This window comes from Balaenoptera musculus, chromosome 12 (genome assembly GCF_009873245.2).
Source record: "Balaenoptera musculus isolate JJ_BM4_2016_0621 chromosome 12, mBalMus1.pri.v3, whole genome shotgun sequence".
Taxonomy (NCBI): Eukaryota; Metazoa; Chordata; class Mammalia; order Artiodactyla; family Balaenopteridae; genus Balaenoptera; species Balaenoptera musculus.
In genome coordinates this window covers 51,394,851-51,416,450 of record NC_045796.1, presented here as the reverse complement: position 1 = coordinate 51,416,450, position 21,600 = coordinate 51,394,851, and the positions used below count along the sequence as shown (strand labels likewise).

At 36.8% G+C, this 21,600-nt stretch overlaps 1 protein-coding gene across 3 annotated transcripts in view; it reads right to left on the bottom strand.

Moving 5' to 3' along the window:
- The window catches only part of SESN1 (sestrin 1), a 110,022-nt gene that overhangs the window by 15,097 nt on the left and 73,325 nt on the right, over positions 1 to 21,600 (bottom strand). The window contains exon 1 of one of the 3 annotated variants that reach the window (XM_036871316.1): positions 6,580 to 6,808. The exons of the other annotated variants lie outside the window; for them this stretch is intronic. Coding sequence (XP_036727211.1) covers positions 6,580 to 6,681 — 102 coding nt within the window. The 5' untranslated portion in view covers positions 6,682 to 6,808. Of the gene's footprint in view, positions 1 to 6,579; positions 6,809 to 21,600 lie in introns of those variants that run through there. 3 annotated transcript variants of the gene reach the window in all.

Genomic DNA, 21,600 nt, shown 5'->3' with positions numbered 1-21,600 from the left:
CACTAAAACCAGAGTTTTGCATAAAGTACTTGGCAGAAAGTCTAGAACAGAAAGTTCAGCACATAGCAGCCAACCTGTGGATTGTCAGTGATACAAAATAAGACCAATGTGCTTGTACATCCAAACCCAACCAACCAAAATATCAATCCCTGTGCATCTTGTCAGGAAATGAAAAAGCCATAACCTCTACCTAGATGTCTTAAACTGAAGTATAATTATTACTACATCTATAATAACACTTCACAAGAACAGAAATACTATGAAAAATAAAAAAGCTATTTAAATCCACAAAAGAGAGAGTAGTGCAGGGCATGGTTTCTCTGTGGTTGAGTAAAACAATTTAGAGAAATTAATTTTGTTTGTGAGTTTTCCTTAAATTTTTAATTTATAGGATCTCATCAACTTTGCTTATATTTAGAGGAGCTCAACTAATTAAAAATAAATGGTTTTCTGCCTTTTGACATAGTGAACCTAGAATTCTATACTTTATGTGACAGTGTAGTGCGGTTAACAAAAACTGACAATCTACTGTTAGGCTTCCATCTTTTCCCTCAATACAGTGTGCTAATAGAAACAAAACCAAAATGTAATTCAGACTTTTTTTTTTTCTTTTTGAGGCTCATGTCCTATCACTCCAGTCTCTAAACAAAAAACCCTCTCCTTCTTTAACAACTAAATATTAACCCTTGCTTATATAATTACATACAAATATTATTTCTACCCTCTCTCTACTGCTTCCAAAAGTCCTTCATGATATAAACCAGATGCTTTCCTTTTAAAGGAAAAAAAGGGGGGAGAGGGCAGTCAGAGAAGAACATGTGGCAGCAATTCAAGAAATCTGGTCCAAGTGAATGAAAACCTTTTGAGCAGAATGGATTTTAAAAATTAAGCAGGCAGGACAAAATTGAAGAGAATCTTAATTAGGAGAACTCAAGATTCAGATTCAAAGTAGCTGGATTTGCCAACTAAATCTAAAATTTTATATATGTTTCAAATAATCTTGTATTGGAGGTCAGTGATTTCTTACTCTGATAATTCCACACTTATACTGAAGATAGTAATGTCTAATAACCATGCCCCTCATTAGAGGAGGCACTAAATTCACTGGCCCGGCCGTGTATGTGTCTCAATTTTAATATCCTATAATAAATGCAAGGAAAAAACCCACATTCCTGCTATTCAACACATCATCTTGGCACAAATGCAGCCATTTATATAAAATGATGACTCTACTGGCCTTTCTAACTGATTTAATTACATACATTTCTACCAAAATATACTGGACAAGACTTTAAGGCTAAAAATCAATACTTACCCCTTCTCAGTTCTTTACTATCTTATTTAAACAAAATGCATTTTAGCAAACACCCCATTTCAGGGGTTTATTATTCATTTTCTACCTAAGAGACACTATCTTGTGACTTTAGTATACAAAAGGTGGCATTTCAAAGGAGGAGAAATGGATTATCAACAAATGATTTTGGTACAACTGGAGAGCACTCAGAAAAAAAGTGAAATTGGCAGCTTAAATCATACTTTACTCCACAATAAATCAGATATAAGTGTAAAAAACAAAAATAAAAAACATTACAGTATTAGAAGAAAATACCTGTGGACTTAGGTCTAAGAATGCCACAAAACCAGGAAATCATAAAATATAAGATTGATAAATTTGATGACATAAAAATAAAGACTTTCACATGGGAAAAATAAACACGTAAAGTCAAAAGCAAACAGAAAACTTGGAAATATATTTGCAACTCATATAGCAAAGGGCTAAATTTTTTTAATACATAAAGACAAATCACTAAGAAAACCCCCAACAACCTCACAGAAAAATGAACAAAGGACATGGACAGTCAAAGAAAATGAAATATAAATGGCTGAAAAAATGATCAACCCTCACAATAAAACACTGCCATTTAAGTACACTGAGATACAATTTTTCACCTAAAATACTGCTTAAGATCAAAAAGTTTGATGATAGGCTGTGTTGAAGAGGGGGTGGAGAAATAGCCATTCATTGCTTATACTTTTCTGATGGGAGTGTTTTGAAGTGTGAGGAAAAAATATCAAGAAACATATAAGGAGTATAAATTACTACAACTTCTAGGAGGGCAATTTGAAATACTGATCAAAATTTAAAGTACATACCCTAATCAATAATTCCATTCTAAACATTACCCTATACTCACATTTCTTAAATGTCATGTGTAAAAGTATAATCACTGCAACATTGTTTCTAGTAGTACAAGATATAAAGCAACCTAAGTGCTGATCAATAGAGGACTGTTTCAATCAAGTTTAGTATGACCATAGACTAGAATAGCATGAAGTCCTCACAAAGAATGAAGCAGTTCTATACAAGTTGGCTTTAAAAGATCTCCAAGATACATTATGTGGGGGGGGGGGGGAGACAAAGTGTATAATACATATATATTATGTTACTATTTGTAAGGAAAGGGAAAAAAAATTACCAATTCCATTTCTAGGACTTTATCCTACAAATACATTAGCAGCATGTGGATTGTGTATGTGTGTGTGTTTATTTTTTTAAAAATAAGACCAGATTCCTAGCACAAGGGCCTCAAAACAAAGAGGTTGAAGTATATTGTTTGGTTTTATTTTCTATACCAAATAGATAGTTTATATCAAACTGTTACAAAACAATAGCTTTACAATTCCAGAAAGTGACTATCAATGTTTCAGAAATGGAATATTTTCCTATAGGTCATGCCAAAGGTCTTTCCAATGGTCCTTTCTAATTCTCAAGTCTTTGAAAGTCCATCCCTGTAGCCAAATTTAGTGGCCATACTGGTATCACTGTCTCCCCTCTTCCTTGCCTTCAAAGGTCAAACCTTTCTTTCCCAGTTCCTTTAGAAATAGATTCTTTTATGTATTTTATGAAAAATTGTGTTTTAAAACAGGATGTTAAGAAAAAGCAAACATTCTTAGGAATGGATTATAAACCTATTATGCTAAGAACCTCTTACTGTTAAGATCACATCATTCCTTGGTGAGGTACCAGTCTAACAAAGCAGGGGACAGAATAGAAAAACTGAAGAAAGGAAAGGAATGGAAAGGAGTATCTTGATATTTAAGACTCCAATTTCATTATTTTACTTACGGCTAGTCTAGGTAAAATAGAATTTTATGAACTCTGAAATTGCATCCCAATTTATCCTAATCCAGATACTGTCAGGAAGCAGGTCATTGATTCCATCTAGCCTCCCACTGCACACAAACTGAGCTCTAACTTCTGGGAAAGGAAACAGGTGACAATATCTTGAAAACAGCCAGGAAGTCTGGTTCTAGAGTTTGGTCTTTCTTTAATAATTACTCTCAAAAGAGCCTCTTTAAGAGCTTTTGAGAGACTTCCCCGGTGGCGCAGTGGTTAAGAATCTGCCTCCCAAGGCAGGAGGACACGGGTTCGAGCCCTGGTCTGGGACGATCGCCACGGAGCAAACTAAGCCCATGCGCCACAAGTACACAGCCTGCACTCTACAGCCTGCAAGCCACAACTACTGAGCCCGCGTGCCACAACTACTGAAGCCCGCGCGCCTAGAGCCCGTGCTCTGCAATGAGAAGCCACCACAATGAGAAGCCCATGCACTGCAACCAAGAGTAGCCCCTGCTCTCCGCAACCAGAGAAAGCCCGTGCACAGCAACGAAGACCCAACGCAGCCAAAAGTGAATAAATAAGTAAATAAATTTTTTTAAAAAGAGCTTTTGATACTTAAAGGTCCTTTTAGATAGCATTATTATTATACAATAGTATTCTTGGTTTCTAAAGGGTTAAAAGTTTCATTTTCTGGAAAACTCACTTTTGAAACACTTCTTTTCCTAGTCACATGACAAATTAGTTGCTACCCTATTTTCTAGCAGGTATTGATTAAAAAAAACAAAAAAGGCACTGCAGGTCTTCAATGGTGTGATCGTAGCCAAACTAAGTGCATTTCATAACGTCCTAAGGGTTCCTTCAATTGTGCCTTCATATGTACCTGTAAGAAACTGAATTACAGACTTTGAACAAATTTTGGCCAATCTAGATTCAAGGAGGAAGAACTTGCCAACGGCAAATGGCCTTGTTGTGAAGCAGATGTAAATGTAACCACAACACAAACCTCACAGGCTCTTGGTTGAAGGTGTGGCTGGGAAAATCTAACATGGGAACTAACAGTCTTCTCCTCTCAACAATCCTCCTAATCAGCATCTTTGAAGACATAGCAACAGCCTCTGCCATCACAACACTGCTGCAAATCTCTGACGTGATATCTGTTTCCTCTCCAGTGTGTACTAACACACTAATTTTCACAGTATGAAAATTCTCAGCAAATGCTGACAGTACCACAGAATGACTAATGTATGCAATGTATCACTGTATGAATCTGTGTTTATGAATTTACTGTTCTAATCAGATTTTTCAAATTTGTCAGATACACTTATGAATCCATAAAATACCTTTAACCAAAAAAATGAACAGTTTGCCACAAGTGCGAAATGAGAGCGTTTGTTGGCTTACAGTGTCTATCCACTTGCAAAACTAGTTGAAAGTAAAATAATCAGATCACTGAATCAATTTTATTTTTTCTCACTGCACTTTGGTACATTATTAAACTGTCTAGATGTCTTAATAATGCTAATCACAATAAATATTAATTCTGATTTTTAAAAAATTACATAAGTTCTTTTTGTAAACACATTTCAACAAGGCAAAATATGCTGTGTAAAAAGTAAAAGTTCCCATCCCACTCTTCCTGTTTATGAGAATCATTGCCTATAGTGAGTGCTAGCCTTTGACATTTGAAATTTTTATAGAAATGAAGAAATCTAGAAGCATTATAAAGAAGACTTCCTATTATAACAACATGTACTAGTGCTTCTTCTAAAATTGTCATTAACTCTTTTATAGGAAATTTAGAAATACTCAAAGTTCAGGTACCTCTTTTTCCAGTGTCTGGTCTTCTATGAAATACATTCTAGAAAAATAAAAACTCACTGACTTCAAAGTACTGGCTTTATAAGGCTGACTTAGGCCATATGTGTGCCCTATACTTTAGTCAGGAGTTCCATTCCTGGAAAGGGTTTAATTTAAAGGCACCGTGGAAGCCTGCTATTTGATAGAGTTGTGTTATTAATTCTTTTGTAAAGTGAATAGTTTTCCTATAAAGCACTACTTCCTAATTTATCTTCCCACATGTTGGAGGTTTTAAAAATGAAATACAACTATACAAAGGTTCCTGGTGTCTCGAACACAATCCCATAGGCTCTGTAATCAATGTGCAAGCTATTGATATAATGTATCTCTATCTTCCAGTTGACATGGCTATATTTAGAAATTCTAGATCTGGGCAAAAACCAGGATTCTGCACACAAATACCACCAGAAATAACAGATTCAAGCACAATGACTGAGGCTCACTTCTGAAAATGAGAACAGATCTGTTACGGCCTGCAAACAGAAACTGTAAATTCTATTTCAACACTTTCACACTCTTTTCTATGGTAAAGTTTCAAAGCAACAGTTATGAGACTTGTTTTAGGTTGTTGTATTATCTGGAAACAAGGAGCACATTATGTATCCATGAATGCTAAAATCTAGAAAAAGCATTTGGTGTTCTACAACCTTCACGAGAAAGTGTCTTCATTTAAGTTTATATGAATATATGTAGTATATCATAGTGTAGACTCCATTTACAAAAAGTATATATACATATAAATACTGAGTCATTTTAGTGGGCAATACAGTAATTACCTCGTATTACATTTCTTTAAGTCAATACTTAAAACATTCTGATTTCAATTTTAATTACGATTTCTCTACTTTCTCCCTTGCCACCTTTTGAATTAAGCCTTTTAAAGTTTCAATTTGAGTTTTAAAGGTATATTAGTAACTCTCAGATGGTGCCCTATTGCAGCCACTTGGAAAATACAAAATGTTACAATTAAATAGCTCTTTCTGAAGGCCAATTCAGACACAAAAAGGGATAGTTAATAAACAAGAGTAAACGCTGTGCATAACGTCATTGAGCTGGCAGAACATACTTATTCTAGGCAACATCATCTTTTAACTGACCGAAATATATTGTTTCTTTTTCTTTCTTTTTTAAAGTAGGAGGCGAAGAGAGTGAGGGTCCCCGAATAATGTGTTTTGACAAGACGCTGAGGGGGAAAAAAATCCACAGGCTGTTCTACCGTGAGACTAGAGTTTGTTAGGTTTCTTCTGGCTTGTGGAGACTTGTACAGAAGACAACGTTATTTACGTTTCGGAGGACTTCCATTTAAATGACCCGAGGCAGCTGTCCCTCCCAGCCGCAGCATTTTCTGCCCGGGGACGACTCGCGGTGGCAAACGACCCCCCCCCCACTGGCCGCCCCTTCACCTGAAGGGCGCGGGCCAGCCTGCGACGCCCCGCCGGGCAGGGCGGCCGTCCGGGCGGTAGCTCCAGGGGCGCCCTCCCCGGGGAGCGTTCTCCGAAGCTGTTAGGGTGCGAGGGCGGGGAAGCGACGCGACCTCCATGCAGCCCAAGCAGTTGGCCGTGTGCCCGCCCGCCCACTCGCCCGGTCCCTTGCCCTGGTACCTCGTCCTGGCCGCGGCTCCCGCCACACTGCTTGCAGCCCAACAGCTCCGAGACGGCCAGCGAGGCCGTATACGCCTCGTTCGCGGCTGTGGCCAGGCGCATATCGGCGCGGGGACAGCTGCAGACGCGCAGGGGAGCCGCGGCGGCGCGGAGGAGGCGAGAGCTGGACGGGCTGCCAGTCTGCCTCTGAGCTGTAGCGCCTCAGTCGACGCTGACGGCTGAGGCAGTGCGGGGCGGGACAGGGCAAACAAACAAGACATGCGGCCCCGCCCCCGCCGTCACTCCGCCGAGTCGGCAGCCGCGCGCGCCAATGGGGGCCCGCAGCGCCGCGGCACCCCGCCCCCTTGGCTCTGAGGAGCGGGCGCTGGCGGGGAGCGGGTGCTGGCGGGGGGGCGGGCTACGCGGCCGGGCGAGAAACAACCTCTAGGGAACGAACTCCCGCGAGGAGCTAATCCTCGGGTCGGAATGGGCTCGGTCCGCTGGGAGGTGTGCGTGCACTGCGGCTGGAAGATGCAGCGCGAGCCGGCGGGTTTCAGTTGAAAGGCAAAGTTGTCCCTGTCCCAGTATCAGCAGCCGAAAGCTTGCCCTCCCTCCATCCGCTCGGGTCCACTTACCTAGAGCCAAACAGCAACCCACCTCTAGGCTGACCCCGACACCACAGGAGGAATCAAATTCGCTTCACATTTATGAACTTTTGAAATTTCCCTTTCTTTCCAATAATGCCCAAACAGCGCTGACTGGGCCGCAGAATGCAGAAACAAGTAGGGGACCATGACCCATATTCAATGTAAAATTATTTTGGGTAAGCTATGTATAAACTATAAATATCACTCTCCTACACAGATAAGCCTTGGTAGCAGATCTCTAAATTTTTTTTCTTCCCAAGTATATTCGAAAGCTTTAAAATTTGTTTCCTCATAAGCGCCCTAGGTTCTAAAGAAAGAATCTCTCTCTGAAACCTGATGAGGAACGTGAGAAAACAGGTCATAAAGGAACACAAATAACTGACATTGTTGGATCTGGAACACAAATCTCTCAAGTCCTGTGTCAACACTATTTCCTTACAGGGCTCCATTAACTTCTTTTTAAAAAATTAACTCCTAAATTAGGTCTCTTTTTTTGCATGTTTGCCCCGTATTTTCAAAGGCTTACATGCTCAGGTTAAAAAAAAAAAAAAAGTTGGAACATTCTGATAGAAGGAAACAAGCAGAGTTTAAGTCAATAAATACTGACAGACACAGAACCAGGGCTCATAAATGAAAATAAGTTTCAGTCTTAGGAGTGAGGTTACAATGTCTCAGAGAAAACTGAGTTACTCTTTGAGCTCTTAAACTGTCACATTTTAAAAGTAGCAGGTTAAAAATGGTTACTTTTTATTTATCTTCTCCAGATAAATAAAATGATGTTATATGTTCTCATACACTGCTTTTATAAATTGCTAAAGCACCCAAAATATTTTTACTGGTCAAGAAAAGCAATTTGAGGTTAATATTGACATAGAAGAAAAGGTTACAGAGACGTCCAAGCTCTCTTCCTCTGAACACAGCCACAAAAACAGTCTAATCTGATGCCCACTCAGCCACAAACACACAGGCAAAAATAAACCCAGTAAACCATCCAATTTGCAGCAATATGACATACCCTCCAAGATAAACTGGTTGTAGATGAATAACGTGGAAACATAAATGGACTTGATGTAGGGGTTGTGAGCTATAGAGTTACTTAATGAGGGAAGTACGTGAAAAATAATGACTGGCTCTAGAAGAGTTGAGCTGTGATTTTATTTTCTGGAAGGAATAAAATAGTGGGGGTTAGCTGTCTAGTAGGGCATAACCTTGTCTGTAACATTAAATTATATCATTTACAAAATGGAGAATGTTTACCTTTCTATTTTCTAATGAGAGGCAAGGGAAAAGCATGCATTTAGCTAATGCAAAAATGGTTTAAATGCAAATGAACTGCAAACTGTGTATACACATGTGTATATATACATATGTGTGTATATGTGTGTGTATGTATACATATATGTTCATGTTTGATACTTTGTGCTTAATATTTATTGAAGAAACATATGTGAAATTGAATAGGAAGCTCCAATTAGGATCTCTTTCTTTCTCTTTCTTTCTCTTCCTTCCTTCCTTTCCTTCTTTCTTTCTTTTCTCTCTCCCTCCCTCCCTCCCTCCTTCTTCTTTGAAAGTTTCAGTTTATTTATTTTGATGCTGCCTTACATAAAAAGAAAAATAATTTTAATAATTTCTAATTCAGTCCTTACTGAGACCCTTTCAAGCCATTAAATGTCAAGGTTCCTTTATGGTTTCTATAAAGACTGACTTAAGGTCTTCAAAGAGTACTGATTTTTGCTCTTTTTGATAGAGCAGTAACTGTGAATTAGTCACTCTCTTCTCTAACATAAAAAGGCTGCCTCCAAATAAATCTATTAACCAAGAATTCCAACAATTGTATTGACCTGCAAATATCACTGTGTAGATCTCACTTCTGGAAATGCTTTGTTCCAAATCATTTAATAAAAAGTTTGTATTTTCCAAAGATTTCACTACTTGAGTAGGCCAGATGTCCTGAAGGTGCTTCTCCTAATGAACCCCCAGTGCTAAGCATGTAGTAAACCTCCTAAGCACCGATTAGTAATTGGGAAGGACTACGTTTTTTTGATATTTACCACAGGCTATCATTATAGGCCAGCAGCTATTTACAAAATCTGCTATTTAAACATTTCCTTTCAACATTTTTTTCTTCGATGAAGAATCCTGACATCTAATCCAAGAAGTAAGAGTAAATCTGAAATATTTCCTTTCCTCTAAAAATGTTTTGGGAATTCCCTGGTGGTCTAGTGGTCAGGACTCCGAGCTTTCACTGCCAAGGGTGTGGGTTCAATATCTGGTCGGGGAACTAAGCTCCCACAAGCCATGAGGCACAGCCAAATAAATAAATATAAAAATAAAAATGTTTTGGTAAACCTACTCAAACTGTATCAAAGTGAGGTTTTTGCATTTGTCATTAGCAGGAATGGTCTCAACTCTAATTTTCTCAAGAACAAGATGTTACACCCATGTAAAAGAGTGGTGTCAAATGACTTGATCTGAGCAGAGAACTATGTGGCATTAGAGAGTCCAGACTTGGTGTGGTGGTTCAAGATGGGCTTCCAGAAGGAAGAGATATCTGAGCTAGGGGCTTAGAGGATTAGTAGAGAGGCCTTGGCAAGAAAATCAGGGGAGTGTTTGGGAGAGTAAAGACAGAGTTCTAAGCAAAGAAACCAGCATGTGCAAAAGCCCACAGGCAGGGGAGAGACTGAGAGTGGTAGTCTGTTAGGAAAACTGAATAAAGGAAGTTCACTGGGGTCTAGAGCACAGGGTATGGAGAGTAATGGATGAAGTTTAGGTAAAACATAAACAGTAAGGAGGGACCTTGTTTAAGATTCATTAAGGACAATAAATTTCATTCTTAAGAGTAATGTGGAGTTACTAAAAGTTTTAAAGAGTAGAATGACATCAAATTTGCATTTCAGCTAAGGTTTAGGCAAAACTAGAGGCAGGAAGATGAGCTAGGAAGGCTGTTGAGGCAATTCTGTCAAGGCAAGAGGGTGATGTGAAGAACAATGGAAATGAAACAAAGTGTAGGGATGAAGGTGGATTTGTCTCTCCAACATGATAATAAGTTTCTTGAGAAAGCAAATGATGCCTCATACTTTTGTTTTTGAAATTTAGGAGATAAATCTCAACTTACATGCTCTCCTGACCAAGTGGCTTCCCTAAATCCATTAGACTTTAAAAAATACAGTCACCTAATGAAAAAGAATATGTATATTTTAATAGAAAGAATACTAATCAGGCCAAAACATATAATCACACTTTCATGGACCACATATTAAACCTTGAATTTTCTCATTAACTAAAGGAATTAAAGTACTATAGATTTGTAGGTCTATTCTTTAGAAATTATATTTAATAACTGGTTAGATACACATAGCCATGATTTTAGCCATTAAACCAAAGAACTCCTTTAAGAGGGGGAGTGGGATTTGTTAGATTTATGGGGTTTAAGCATTCTTGAAAAAAATGCCATATTGTCATTTAAAACATTTTTACTTGGAATGAATGCTGTTTTTTTTTTGTTTTTTTTTTTTTTAAATTATTTATTTATTTATGGCTGTGTTGGGTCTTCGTTTCTGTGCGAGGGCTTTCTCCAGTTGCGGCAAGCGGGGGCCACTCTTCATCGCGGTGCGCGGGCCTCTCACTATCGTGGCCTCTCTTGTTGCGGAGCACAGGCTCCAGACGCGCAGGCTCAGTAGTTGTGGCTCACGGGCCCAGCTGCTCTGCGGCATGTGGGATCTTCCCAGACCAGGGCTCGAACCCGTGTCCCCTGCATTGGCAGGCAGATTCTCAACCACTGCGCCACCAGGGAAGCCCTGAATGCTGGTTTTTAAGATTACTTCTGCTTACTAATTTTGTCAAGATTTTTCTTCCCCAGCTTATTATCTTCCTGTTTTTTTATATATAGCTTGCCTGCTAAGCACTTTTTTCCTTTCAACATTATGTTTTGGGTATGTTGAGATCCTACTAGTACTGAACGTTAATTTTATATTCTCTTATTTGGCCTCTACTTTTTTCACTTTTTCAATTTAATTTTTAGAATTATATTACTTATAAAGAAGCAAGAATGTTGACAAATCTTTGCTATCTTTCGCTCCTTTAGGGTTTCTTCTTTTAGAAATGCACAGTTTTAAATTTCTACATAGGGTTTTAGAAACATAGACCATCACTCGTATTTGTAAACAAGTAGTATTCCAAATAGTGTCAGTGGTTTTAAATTAGAAAATCACTTTCCCTCAAAGAATAAGCATGTTAAATCACGGTCAGGTATTCCAGGCTAATGATAAGACCAACATATCAGACACTAAGAACTTTACACTTATAAGGCAGATACAATTATTTCTATTTTACAAATTTGTAAAACAGAAACTCATAAAATATTGGTAACTTGTCCAAGGTTGTAAAAGTAGTCAAATGCAGACTGAGATTAGAACCTAGGTCTGAATCCAAAGCAGCAGAAGCTGGGCTGCTTCTTTTAATGAATATTTTTAAAATGTCAATAATGGTATGTTAGCTTAAGTTCTTGATTCTGATGGCAAGAAAAGAGGGCAGGAAGAAAGAAAAATTTATCTCCCTTGCTCATACTTAGGGTGAGATCTGGTTTTAAAAAACAGAAAAGAAAAAAGAAATCATGGAATGAGTGGTCTTGGTCTTTGAGAGCTTCTCTCCTCTATTTCTCTACCCCTGTCATTCCTCTCAGTGTCTCCCCAGACCTTTGGTAACTTCATGCTACCCAAAGCTCCCGCAATAAAGTTTACCCAACTTCCTACCTGCTCCTCACATTACCCCTATTCTTCTTAGAATAACTGGTAGGTATTAGGAAGAAAACAGGCTTCTTATACTAACTCACACTTATTATATGAGGGACTGACATCTCATACTAATTTATTTATTTATTTAGTCTGTCTCAATAGAATGTAAGCTCCATAAAATCAGAATGTTTGTCTTTTTTGTTCACTGCTGTATTTCTGATATCTTAGTGCCCAGCACACAGTAGACCCTCAATAAGAATGTACTGAATGAGTGAACTCCACAGAGATGTTTCCATTAAAAAAAAAAAGAAGCTTAACTCAACTAAAAACTTAATAATGAATTTCAAGTTCAATATTCATACAATAAAAGATTTGGGCCATCTAGACAAACACTTTTGGAGGCTTTGGGGTCACTGTTTAGGCAGGCAGGCAGGCTCTGCTTGGGAATCAGCTTGTCCTTTCCAGCTCTACCAAGCAAATTCTGTTTTTCATAGTCTCTTCCCATCTTCTCCTTTGGAACCCCAGATATTCCCAAGCTCCTTTGATTTTTTCTGTTCCTGTTTCTCCTGCACTACCAAGATAGTGGGCTATGTAGGTTGGGCAATGGTACATATGGCTCACTTGTCAAGTCCGGCAGGTACTTACAGTCAGACACTGCCTGTATACATACCATAGTTTGACAAATTCATGAACATTTGTAACCAAGTCTGGCTTAAACATCCTGAGCTTCTCTAAAGTGAAGTGACCGTAAAGTAAGTGTTGAGATATCAAAGTTAAGTGGTGAGAATGCATTCATTACAACTTTTAGAGGCTAATTACTTTTCAGCATTTGTTGTTGAAGTAAATAAGAAGGATGGATTTAATCTGGAATAGGATGAGGTTCAAGAAAAAGATGAGTGTAGTGGGAAACTGAGAGTTAGGTCTTTATCCCATATGTTCTTAGGAGTTACTGAAGGTTTTAAAGAAGGACAAAAATGGGTTTCCCTGGTGGCGCAGTGGTTGAGAGTCTGCCTGCCGATGCAGGGGACACGGGTTCGAGCCCTGGTCTGGGAGGATCCCACATGCCGCGGAGCAACTAGGCCCGTGAGCCACAACTACTGAGCCTGCGCGTCTGGAGCCTGTGCTCCGCAACAAGAGAGGCCACGATAGTGAGAGGCCCGTGCACCGCGATGAAGAGTGGCCCCCGCTTGCCACAACTAGAGAAAGCCCTCGCACAGAAACGAAGACCCAACACAGCCAAAAATAAATAAATAAATAAATAAATTAAAAAAAAAAAAAAGAAACAAAAAAAAAAAAAAAAAAGGACAAAAAGGAAATACCAACTCAAAAAAAAAAAAAACCAAAAAGGTAATGGAAGATACTTAATGTAGGACATGTTCAAGTAGAAAATATTTCTCAGGCTGTGCATATATACTGTATTGTATTTAAAATAGTTTTTGAACATAGGCAGAACACTCTATGACATAAATCACAGCAAGATCCTTTTTGACCCACCTCCTAGAGTAATGGAAATAAAAACAAAAATAAACAAATGGGACCTAATGAAACTTAAAAGCTTTTGCACAGCAAAGGAAACCATAAACAAGACGAAAAGACAACCCTCAGAATGGGAGAAAGTATTTGCAAATGAAGCAACTGACAAAGGATTAATCTCCAAAATATACAAGAAGCTCATGCAGCTCAATATCAAAAAAACAAACAACCCAATCCAAAAATGAGTAGAAGACCTAAATAGACATTTCTCCAAAGAAGATATACAGATTGCCAACAAACACATGAAAGGATGCTCAACATCACTAATCATTAGAGAAATGCAAATCAAAACTATAATGAGGTATCACCTCACAACGGTCAGATTGGGCATCATCAAAAAATCTACAAACAATAAATGCTGGAGAGGGTATGGAGAAAAGGGAACCCTCTTGCACTGTTGGTGGGAATGTAAAATGATACAGCCACTATGGAGAACAGTATGGCGGTTCCTTAAAAACCTGAAAATACAACTACCATATGACACAGCAATCCCACTACTAGGCATATACCCTGAGAAAATCATAATTCAAAAAGAGTCATGTACCACAATGTTCACTGCAGCACTATTTACAATACCCAGGACATGGAACCAACCTAAATGTCCATCGACAGATGAATGGATAAAGAAGATGCAGCACATATATAGAATGGAACATTACTCAACCATAAAAAGAAATGAAATTGAGTTATTTGTGGTGAGGTGGATGGACCTAGAGTCTGTCATACAAAGTGAAGTAAGTCAGAAAGAGAAAAACAAATACCATATGCTAACACATATATATGGAATCTAAAAAAAATAAAATAAAATAAAGATGTTAAAATAAAATGGTTCTGATGAACCTAGTGGCAGGACAGGAATAAAGATGCAGACGTAGAGAATGGACTTGAGGACACGGGGGTGGGGGGAGAGGGGAAGCTGGGACAAAGTGAGAGAGTAGCATTGACATATGTACACTACCAAATGTAAAATATATAGCTAGTGGGAAGCAGCCGCATAGCACAGGAAGATCAGCTCAGTGCTTTGTGACCACCTAGAGGGGTGGGATAGGGAGGATGGGAGAGAGGCTCAAGAGGGAGGGGATATGGGGATATATGTATACATATAGCTGATTCACTTTGTTACACAGCAGAAACTAACACAACAGTGTAAAGCAGTTATACTCCAATAAAGATGTAAAAAAAAAAATAGTTTTTGAGGAGCTGGATTTCATCTGTACCTAAAAACATATGTGAAAATGCTTTTTAAATTCTCAAAATGCTTCTGTTTGTGGGCACAAGGCAATAACTGGTTTTAATATGTAACCTATAATTTTAAGTCCAAGGAATATATTGGTCTGGCATAATATAAAAAATTATCTTCTCAAACTAGATTAAAATCAAACCTAATATCTTCAACTTATCCTGAGCCCACAGACTTCATGGAACTGAATTCTCAAGTGTTTACTTCCTTTATAAAACTGAATTTACCCATAGTTAAAATGTTTAGGCTAAATGCATATTAGTAAGTCATCTGCTTAATCACATCTGAATTTTGAATGTTTTATTCATACTAGAGATAATTTTAATTCAAAGAAACAAAATCCTAATGACAATATTCTAAAATCTTTTAATCAAGTTATTTTTTGTTTATAACAGCTATCCTGACCTCCCTATCCATGCCCCCTCGCCATGATTAGTACTACCAAGCTGTGAATAGAGTTCAACAATATGTGCTTTTCTAACAGCTCAAAGAACCCCCCACTCAGTTCCTTTGTGATAATCTTTAGTTGTAGGTCCTTTAATCCTTTAAACCACCTTCTTTCTTTGCCTCCTTCTGAGATCTCTTGTTTTTCAAGAGGGTATTAAGTTGTAGATCCTTAACCTCATCACAAAGTACAAGGCCACATCTACAAACTACTTGCATATTACTAAGCATTTTAGAAATTAAATGCCATTCACTGGATTTTCTCATCTGTTCTTCTGCCCTCCAAAATCCTCACTGCACCTCTGTGGGCCATTTTCCCCTTTGCCCAAAGGATGTGGGTACATTCAGGGCACGGTAGTTCAACAAATATATTTATTTTCACTTACCACTACTCTCTATTTAGCTAAGAATACTCAAAAAAAGAATGCAACTTTAAAAATTATGTGTTTTTTTTACATGAGGTTAAGTTTGAACAGAATTCAAGATCATTTCATTTGTAGTAAAAGAAAATCTGATTTTCCTAATTTTTGGCAAATAATTGAGAAACACTAAAATAGGATTTTATTCAGATATTACAAGTTGGAGAAGGTAGTATTCTTTTTTAACTTGTTATATCTCTAATTTAAAAAGTATGTTTTTAAATATCTGTTAACTTTATAACAGATAAAGCTGATTGGATAAAGTGAGTTTAGATATGAAGCCAAAGGGGTTTATAAGACCCTCCCCAAAGTGAAAAAAAAAAAAAAAGTATGTTTTGGCATAGGTTTATGTATGGATGTCAGTGCTATTATTTTACCAATTAACAGAAATCTTAATAATACGTAAACACTTCAGTCATTCATTATTTATAAATATTTACTGAATGCCAATTATATGCACTTAATTTCTTAAATCCTATGAACAAGGAGAAACATCTTAATTTGAGATTGGACATCTATTTTATTTAGACTTAAACCTCTCACATAAGTCATACAGATTGGCAAATAGCTTGGGATTCTGTCAGGGATCATTAAATAGGGAGTCATCTACTTTAACGTCCAACTCTGAGAAAAAAATCAAAACAACAAACAAATAAGAAAACAAAAACAAAACCCCAGAAGGTATGGCAATCTCTTAACAACCCTTCTAGTTTTAGTCCCCTCAAATTTAAAATGAAGGGCAAATGAACTTCATGGTCTCTCATACTTTACTTCAGCTCTAAAGTTCTACTCTGTTATTATAATTCCTGATTTTATCAAGAATTAATATGCTTTACGCTAACCAGAACCTGGCTTCCTCCTACACCAGGCTTCTTTGTACATTACCAGTGATTTCAGAATTGTATTTCTTACAAGTACTTTAGAGATATTATGAAATATTATATTTGAGCTTTCTTTTTCAAGGTAACCTACAAACATCTATAAACAGTAAATGCACTGGAAACCACCAAAATAATAATTTAGATACTGGAGTAAATAAAGCTTCTTCCATCATCTCTGTGAGTATATGTTTGAACATTCTTGTAAATTTGTCAGTGGCAAGGAAGGGTATAGTTTGTGTGTTCTGGCCTTCTAAAAAACTCATGCCTGCCTGCATCTGCTCGAGTAAAACTATAGTAGTGAGCGGGCTGCTACCGCATGTAGGTACTTTGCTGTGTCAATCCAGATTTCTCTGATATTATGAATACAAGAAAATACAGAAATACTGTAACTATAATCCATAACCCCTTTATTTCAAATTTGTTTAAAACATAACATAACCTCATTGTTCTCACTAATTGGCTTGATAAATAATTTAACTTTACTTATTTGAACTTTAAAGAGTTCACTTATTAATAAAACACCAGTTTTAGATATTGTATATAAATCAGAATTCTGGTAATACCGTTTCACTAAAGACTATGTGGACAAAAAAAAAAATCAGTAACACATTTGAATATCACTGTTTTATATACATGCCACATCTCCTGATCTGTACACTAGAACTCCCAGTAGGTCTGGAGAATCCATGCTAGTCTGTAGCTCCCTATGTTGTTCATCCAAGGCTTGAGTCAGGCTTTAAGGCTCAGAGAATGTTCCCAGGATTTCTGCTGGTTCTAAAAGAGTGCCGGGGAAATCTAGTTCAAAGTCTCATTCCCATCAATGCCAAATAGAGCCTTAAAGAAAAGGCTCTTGGAATCACAACAGTTCAATTATGGTTTACTGAATTACAAACCAAACTTGGCTTCCAGTAGAACTTTTATTTAGGCTGTCCCGGATTTGGTCTATAACTGAAAGGACTGTCAATCCTTCTAGCCTTTCTCCAGAAAACATGAATAAAGTCAGTCCCATCCTTCAGTGACATACATGCCAATATGATCAATAATAGCTTTTATCCTAAAACACAAAAAGTTGACCTAATAAATTCTTCAGTGATGCACTTTGGAATTGTTATTAACAATAAGGATATTATTGATACCCAAATAATCTTTTGTGTTTGTAATAGGCAGGTCTTTAAATAATGTATTTGCTCTTTACAATTAGAACGTGCTTTAAATGTCAGAAACTTCAACTTTCAAGTATTCAACCAGATTAAAAAAAGAACCACTGTACTCTAATTTGTGCATTACAAATGTACAATTAAAATCTTAAAACCTTAAAATACTGCACACTAAATTTACAAATTGATGGGTTAAAAAAAATCTAAACTTCAAAAGATAGCAGAAAAAAGTATGTGGATCGGAGAAAGAGCAAAGCAGAGTCAAAAGCAGCGCAGGATACAGTTCAAATAGGTCACATTCAACTTTTGACTTTCCCAAAGAACAAAAAAACAAGCTTAGCAACAGTTTTCAGCCAATCAGAAAGCAGACAAACAGGTAAGGACTCAACCGATCCAGATACCAATGAAGTCCAACCTTCAGTGTTTTTTTTGTTGTTGCTGTTTTTTGCTTTTTAAAAAAAATTATATAGTGTCAGAGCAGAACACAAGTTATAAAACAGGATAGACTGTCCTGGGTTAAAGAAAGATAAAATCTCTTCACCAACCCTTAACAAACTATATCAGATTTTAGTAATGTAGTGATAATTTTGTTTACATCCTTATTGTGCCAGATCCTGTATAAAGTTATCTTTAAAATATTTGTGTATTTGTAATAATATATAGAATTTTGTGGGAAATTTTCTTTCTTGTCTGTGCATAGAGGATAAGGGTAGGAAGATGTATAAGATTCTTTTCTTCTTAAATTCCCTAATACTCAATTTCTAAAATTCACGGGGGATTGGTGGGGGGGACCCAATAAGAAAATGCTACAGTGCAAATCCAAAAATGTAAATATGATTAAAAACAACCACATACAAATACAGCCTTCAAAACAATCAAGCAAACAACAAATTGTACAGTGCCATTCTATGTAATTTTTCCTCCTTATTTCTATCACTCAATACATATTCTTGAGAGAAGAAAGTTTTCTGAGGATTTAGAAGGGATTTTCAAAGAGTTACAGATTTCATCATTGTAATGTTTAGTGCAAACCTCAGTATTTGCTCAAATTGACAGTGTTACTTGCAATAGAGACACAAAAACACTGTGAAACAATAGTTAATAATTTTCTTCATTCTGCTTTTGGCTTGCCAAATTTATAAAGTATTCTAAAGCAGTTTCTAATATTTTCTGTAAAAATCTTCAAGAACCACCTTTTGTTTTTTTCTTCAAGTACTGCTTAAATCATTTGCTAGTTTTAGTTCCCTAAAAAAAAAATTACTTTAAGTAGATCAGCTTGACTTGCCATATCATCAATTATATACTGAACTTACCATGCACTAAAAAACATAAGAGATTTGCTACTGATACTGTAGGGTGCTGTCAAAAATGTATACATGTATACTTCCTCTCAATATTTCATTGTATTCTATACATCCCTAGGAAGGTAGGGGGAAATTAAACAAATATTTGGAGACTAACTCTAGGTTTTATTTATTGGCGATATCCTTACTTCATCCTTTTCCTCTGTCCTCAAATGTCACAGATAACTAAGCTATGCTGTATCAAGAAAAAAATGTATTTTCAATACATCATTTGGGAAAGAGACACTCTACATCAAGCTCGTATTTTCCTCGGGCTCTGAAGCCTTAATAATTTAAAACAGTATCCATCCAAATATTAATGAAAGTTTCATCAATTACTTAACACTTATATATCTATACACCAAGGATTGGTTGTGTATGTTTCTGTTAAATTCATAAACCTCTATATGTATGGATATATTGGGCCTATTTATTCAATATTCATTCAACCAATATTAATTAGGCATCTACTATCAGCCAGGCATTTTTTTTCTTCCCAGTCTACCTTCTTTAAAAATAATATCCATACCTTCTTCCTTTCTCCAACTTCTTATAATTTCCTTATAAGATCCACCTACTGTAGTCTTTTTGCTCCTAAAGGGACACTTGGACTGAGAAATGCCTTAAACTGCAAAGGCAAAAAGGTACAAAGGGCTTGGAAAGCAGGATTCTGTGTTATGCAAAACATCTGATTGTTATTGTAGCACTTAGGTAACTGACTGCCGGTTGATGGAGAGCTTCAAAACCAGTAACTCAGATTTTTAGTCTAAGATTTGATTTGATTTTTAGTCTAAGATTTGAAGTAGATAGATGCTACACTTCATGGTTGCAGATTTAGTAATATTAACAGCATAGCTAACACATATTTTAGTTAGTATGTGCCAGGTACTGTTCTAAATGCTTTACATGTTTTAACTCTTAACCCTTATAATAACCCTATAGGTAGATGCTATCTTCATTTCAGAAATGGGAAACTGTGAGACAGAGGTTAAATACCTAAGGTCACATAGCAAGGGGCTTGAGCAAAGGTTAGAACTTAAGCCTGTCTGACTCCAAAGGCATGTTCTTTCTACTATACCATGATGTTGTCTGATAGTTTCCTTTCCACTGTTAATATTTCAGTGATTGTATGTCCATTAGGAAAGTGGCCAAGGGACCATGAACTTTTCTCTTCATCTCTCCCTATCTTCCCCTGTACTATTTTCCCTAAATCTCTTTTGTATAATTGACTGTTCACCCCACCCTCTGTGACCACCCAAGTCATTAGAACATCATCCCTTTCTAGGAAATCGAGACTGACTCCCCACTGAGCCTACTGCCAGAATAAGAATGCTCCATAACAAAAAAAAAAAAAAAAAAAAAAAAGAATGCTCCATAACATCTAGAAAACATTATAACATTTTATGTAAAAGGGCAAAATGAAAACATAAATGAAGACAAATTGGCACACAATGATTAAAGTCACTTTAATAGACTTAAAACATAAGAAAATATGGTAATTTTTCTTAGTGGTTAAATACTGTATTGCCTACTCAAAAAAAAAAAAATAGAATTCAGAGTGATTTGGTAGGATTAAATCTAATGATTATCTACACACACACCCCTTAAAATGTTTTCTTCCACATTTGAAAATCAGTAATTTTGGACAAAATAGGTGATTATTATAGACTATTTATATAGTAATATCTCATTATACCTGAATTGACTCGTTTGACAATCTCAAGAAAAGAATCTAAAACAAGTAAGAAAAAAAAAAAGTAAAATAGATGGCACAGAGTATATATACCAAAGAATATGTACTGTACTCAGAGGAAAACCTTTGGTTTACCTCTCTTAGACACAATTTACTTTTATTTTGTATAAAATTACAAAAAGCTTGTTTATTTAGTTTCTAAGTCCACAGTAATTTAGAAGGAAGTAGGGACTACTACTGTTTAAACTGACAGAGAAAGAATGATAGTCAACCATTTGATCACAAGGGGAGAGTCAGAAAAATTCTAAAAAGCAGAAATAAGAACTTGGACAGTACAGTAGTAGGCCATTTACTAAAAGTGTACGTTTTTTTTTAAGATTTTTTTTTTTTATGTGGACCATTTTTAAAGTCTTTATTGGGTTTGTTACAATATTGCTTCTGTTTTATGTTTTGGTTTCTTGGCCGTGAGGCATGTGGGATTTTAGCTCCCAAATCAGGGATCAAACCTGCACCCCCTGCATTGGAAGGTGTAGTCTTAATCACTGGACCGCCAGGGAAGTCCCCTAAAAGTGTACTTTGATGTAAGCCTTAAGGAGCTCTGACAGCACCACTCTCTGACAGATTAGGGTAATAGCTAACCTCCATAATAAAGATTCTTACTCATGTTGTAAAAAACACCTACAAATATTTCTATAAGAAATATAATTTAAAAGGTATGGCGAAACTGGCAAAGTAACAGCAATCCTCATAAGTCAAAAATGACCAATAGGAGGAATCCAAGGAGGTAGGGATTACTGATGCTGGTGGCTATGAATCCCCAGTAACCTAGAGCAGCAGCATAGGGAACAGATGACAAAGCCTAGGATTTGGGAAACTGGGGGGTGCCAAACCCCAAAAGGCTAAACTATCATTGAAAGCATTAACTAGGAAAAACACCCCATCTACAAAAGGA